The 3,953-nt window shown below is 43.6% G+C and overlaps 1 protein-coding gene across 2 annotated transcripts in view; it reads right to left on the bottom strand.

Moving 5' to 3' along the window:
* Positions 1–3,953, bottom strand: part of IGF2BP1 (insulin like growth factor 2 mRNA binding protein 1) — a 53,286-nt gene that overhangs the window by 19,098 nt on the left and 30,235 nt on the right. For both annotated transcript variants that reach the window (XM_032279917.1, XM_032279918.1), the window contains exons 3-4: positions 3,646–3,694; positions 2,611–2,662 (exon numbers count right to left, since the gene is read on the bottom strand). In XM_032279917.1, the coding sequence (XP_032135808.1) occupies positions 2,611–2,662; positions 3,646–3,694 (101 nt within the window). The remainder of the gene's footprint in view (positions 1–2,610; positions 2,663–3,645; positions 3,695–3,953) is intronic.

Below are 3,953 nucleotides of genomic sequence, written 5' to 3'. Positions count from 1 at the left end.
CTCTGTCTCAAAAAAAAAAAAAAAAAAAAAAAAAAAAAAAAAATCCAGCTAAATGGACTGACAGGAGTGGCTGTAGAAGTCTAGAAAGAAAATAAAAGAATTTGCATGTTTTCCAGGGGAAAAGATTTCCTGTCTTGGATGTGGCCATTGTAGCCTCAGGATGCTAGCCATTGATCCCATCAAAGTTCTTGGCTCTAACTAGAATGGTTCGGCAAGCTGACATTAGAATCCCAACTAGTCTGAACACATATTTCTCACTTACAATTATTAAAATTAACCTTCTGAGGTGGGAGAATCACTTGAGGTCAGGAATTTGGGACCAGCCTGGCAACACAGGGAGACTCTGTCTCTACAAAAATTAAAAAAAAAAAGTCACCCAGGTGTGGTAGTACACACCTGTAGTCCTAGCTACTTGGGAGGCTGAAGCAGCAGGAGATCACTTGAGCCTAGAAGTTTGAGACTACAGTGAGCTATGATCACACTGTATTCTAGCCTAGGAGACAGAGCTGGACTCGGTCTCTAAAATAAATAAAGTTAACCTTTCTCCTGTATCAATGTCTTGTGAATTTGGGTCCCCGGACTTGCTCAACCATGGGGTGGGAGACCCTGACTTAAGTCAAGCCTCTGCCCCCACAACACTGAGGACAGATAAGGCACTTGGCCACAAACTTCAGTTCAAAGAATCTGTCATCCAAGCTGGAGTAGAGTGGCGTGATGAGAGTTCACTGCAGACTTTAACTCCTGGGCTAATGCTATTCCTCCCATCTCAGCATCCCAAAGTGCTGGGATTACAAGCATGAGCCACCACACTTGGCCCCAGACCACTCTTAACTGCTTTGGCCTTTATCAGTAGGTCTCTCCCTCCTCAGTGGTAAGGAAGCTTCTGCAAGAACAATCTTCCAGTGACTGGAAATACACTAGTAAACCAACAAAACCTCTGCCTTCATGGAGCTTATGGAGAGAAACAAGAATAAGCATAATAAATAAGCAAATTCTATAGAATATTTGACAGTGTTGACTGCTATAGAGAAATATAAATCAGATGAAAGAAGATGGGATGTGTGAAAAGAATGGACCTCATTCAGAAAGTGACTTTTGAGCAGACTCAAGGACTTTCTCTATTGTCTAACAAAGTCAAACATTTCCCATACTGTTCTCTCCAGGTAGCAGATATCCTTTCCAGATACAGTGTTACCACTCCCTGGTGAGCCTTGGATAAATTTAAACTAGTGTTGACTCCTTATACGCCTCTTAGTGAAACTCACCATGCACTTGCTCCCAAGCCACTGCTCAATCTTACTCTCTATTTGTCCAGGAGTAATTTATTCATTAGTCTAAACTGTGAACAGTACTGGGCAGTAGTTATCAGTGAGTCCTGTTGTATCCTGGCATTTAAGATAAAAGGCAAGCTACAGGATTAGAGCAGGTTAGAACCTGTTTGATAGATTTAGCAGTTTACTCTTGGGTGGGTAAAGATTTTCATCATTTGTAATCATTTATAGCTTGCCCCTTTCCACGAATAATTTGCAGAGGAACATTTAAATCTCAAACCAAGTGATGATCTATTTGTTTCTTGAAGATCTCCAAACCTAACCCAGTATCTTATCTATCTAAAAACTACCTTATGTCCAACCAAAATCACTTCATTTTATTTAAAATCATTTCCTTAGAAAAGAACTTATAACCCTTGTAATGGAGAAACTTTTTTCCATTACTAAATGGACAAAACTTGTTTTGTTTTGTTTTTGAGACAAGAGAGGGTCTTGCTGTCACCCAGGCTGGAGTGCAGTGACACAATCACAACTCACTGCAGCCTTGACCTCCAGGGCTCAAGCAATCCTCTTGCCTCAGCCTCCATAGTGACTGCGACTACAGGTATGCACCACCCCCAGCTAATTTTTTGTAGACATGGAGTCTCATTGTTTCCCAAGCTAGTCTCAAACTCTTGGGCTCAAGAGACCCTCCCACCTTGGCCTCCCAAAGTGCTGGGATTACAGGTGTGAGTCACTGCACCCAGCTGGTAAACTTTTTATGACCTAGAATTCTTTATCATTTTCCCTTCTGTAGGCCTACTCTTCAAAAGATTTTGCTTACCTAGCAAACTAAGTATATTAACTAAGTCATAAATCCTCTGCCTTTTATTTTAATTGACCAAAGACATATGTTGCTACCAATCAGACCTTCTAAAAAGAGACAATCAGTTGATTATTCCAGCCAAAAACAAGAAAACATGAAGCTTTTAAAGTAAAATGGCTGCTGAGGAACTCAGGTTGAATGCAAGATTTCTGTTCTAAGACTATTTCTAAAATCCTAGAATAGCCATTTCTACTTTGGTTGATCCCTAAGAGCCTGGAGTCTCCATGTGGGGAAGGAGTGGCTTTGTTCAACCTTTCTGCTAAACAGAAAAGAAACCCAGTTCCACAGATAACCAAGACCCAAGGCCGAGGCCAGGAGTCCAGGCCCCCAATCCAATGTAACTCCCTGGGTAACACATTCTATCTTCTTTTGGTTTGCAATGTAGATTTGCTCATGGAAAGAGAAACAGAGCAGACACACCGAACTCCTCCAGCCCCCACCATGAGCACCACCCCATGCCCGGCCCACCCTTACCTTGCTCACAGTTCTCCACTGTACCATACTGAGCCAGCAGGCTGTCTAGTACCTAGGAGCATGAAGAAGAGAAGAAGGGTACTTACTCTGAGAGTCACAGGACCCTTGCAAATCAGCCACTGGACACCCTGCATCCCAAAGCAATGGGGAATAGGCAGAGCCATAGTAGGGTTTCAGCATTATTATCTGTCCAGTGTGACCTTTCTGGGGTGCCAATGCTGATGCGGTGTCTTTGCAGGACTGTACTTAAGTTCTGCCTTAAGGGCCTTTTGGGAAACAGACCAGAGCTGCCTGAGTCCCTAAATTATCTTCTGCCATTACCAAGTTTAGGGCTCAGGAAACACTCATATACCTCCCTAAAGCCTCTCACCATAGGGACAACCCAAAAGGTGGAGCTGTGGGTTAAGAAAGGATGAGGCCAGTCGCTGTGGCTCACTTGACGTCAGGAGTTTGAGACCAGCCTGATCAACATGGTGAAACCCCATCTCTAATAAAAATACAAAATTAGCCAGGCGTGGTGGTGCTTGCCTGTAATCTCAGCTACTTGGGAGACTGAGGCAGGAGAATGGCTTGAACCCAAGAGGCGGAGGTTGCAGTAAGCTGAGATCGCGCCACTGCACTCCAGCCTGGGCAACAAGAGCAAAACTCCATCTCAAAAAAAAAAAACCCAAAAAAAAAGCAAAAAACCAGGATGAGACCCAAGCCTCCCTAGCCTGGCCCCACACCTCCCAATCATTTCTGGCAATTCCAGCTGGTCCAAGACTTACTTTCCAGGCTCCACTATCCCACCCCATTACAAGAAAAAAAAGAAAGAGAGAGAGAGAAAGAAAGAAAGGGAAAAAGGGAGAGAGGAAGGAAGGAAGGAAGGAAGGAGAGAAAGAAAGAGGGAGGGAGGGAGGGAGGGAGGGAAGGAAGGAAGGAAGGAAGGAAGGAAGGAAGGAAGGAAGGAAGGGAAAGAGAGAGAAAGAAAGGAAGGAAGGGAGGGAAGGAGGGAGGGAGGAAGGGAAAAAAATGAGAATTTCCCCAAACACTTACTTCCCATCGGAGCTGGGGTGGAATATTTCGGATTTGAATTTTCCGGCTCCTGAAAGTAAAGAGGGAGCAGAGTTAGAGAAACCTCTGAATGTATCAGGGGTCTGTGAACTCGCAGTTTCTAATCCTTGCCTTGGTTTCTGTTTCCCTACATTCTGCTCACCAACACTATAGTCTTAAAAACTAAGAATGATGACCTTTTAGGAATGAAGACACGGAGTAGGGATACCTCACTTTAAAAACCAAAATTATCGAGGGGTAGGCGGGGCAAAAAAAAATAAAGAAACCAAAATTATCATGAATACTACCAC

The sequence above is a fragment of the Sapajus apella genome, unplaced genomic scaffold (assembly GCF_009761245.1).
Source record: "Sapajus apella isolate SASKATOON/1434 unplaced genomic scaffold, GSC_monkey_1.0 scaffold12, whole genome shotgun sequence".
Lineage (NCBI taxonomy): Eukaryota > Metazoa > Chordata > Mammalia > Primates > Cebidae > Sapajus > Sapajus apella.
The sequence above is the reverse complement of the archived record's forward strand: the minus strand, read 5'-3'. Positions and strand labels throughout refer to the sequence as shown.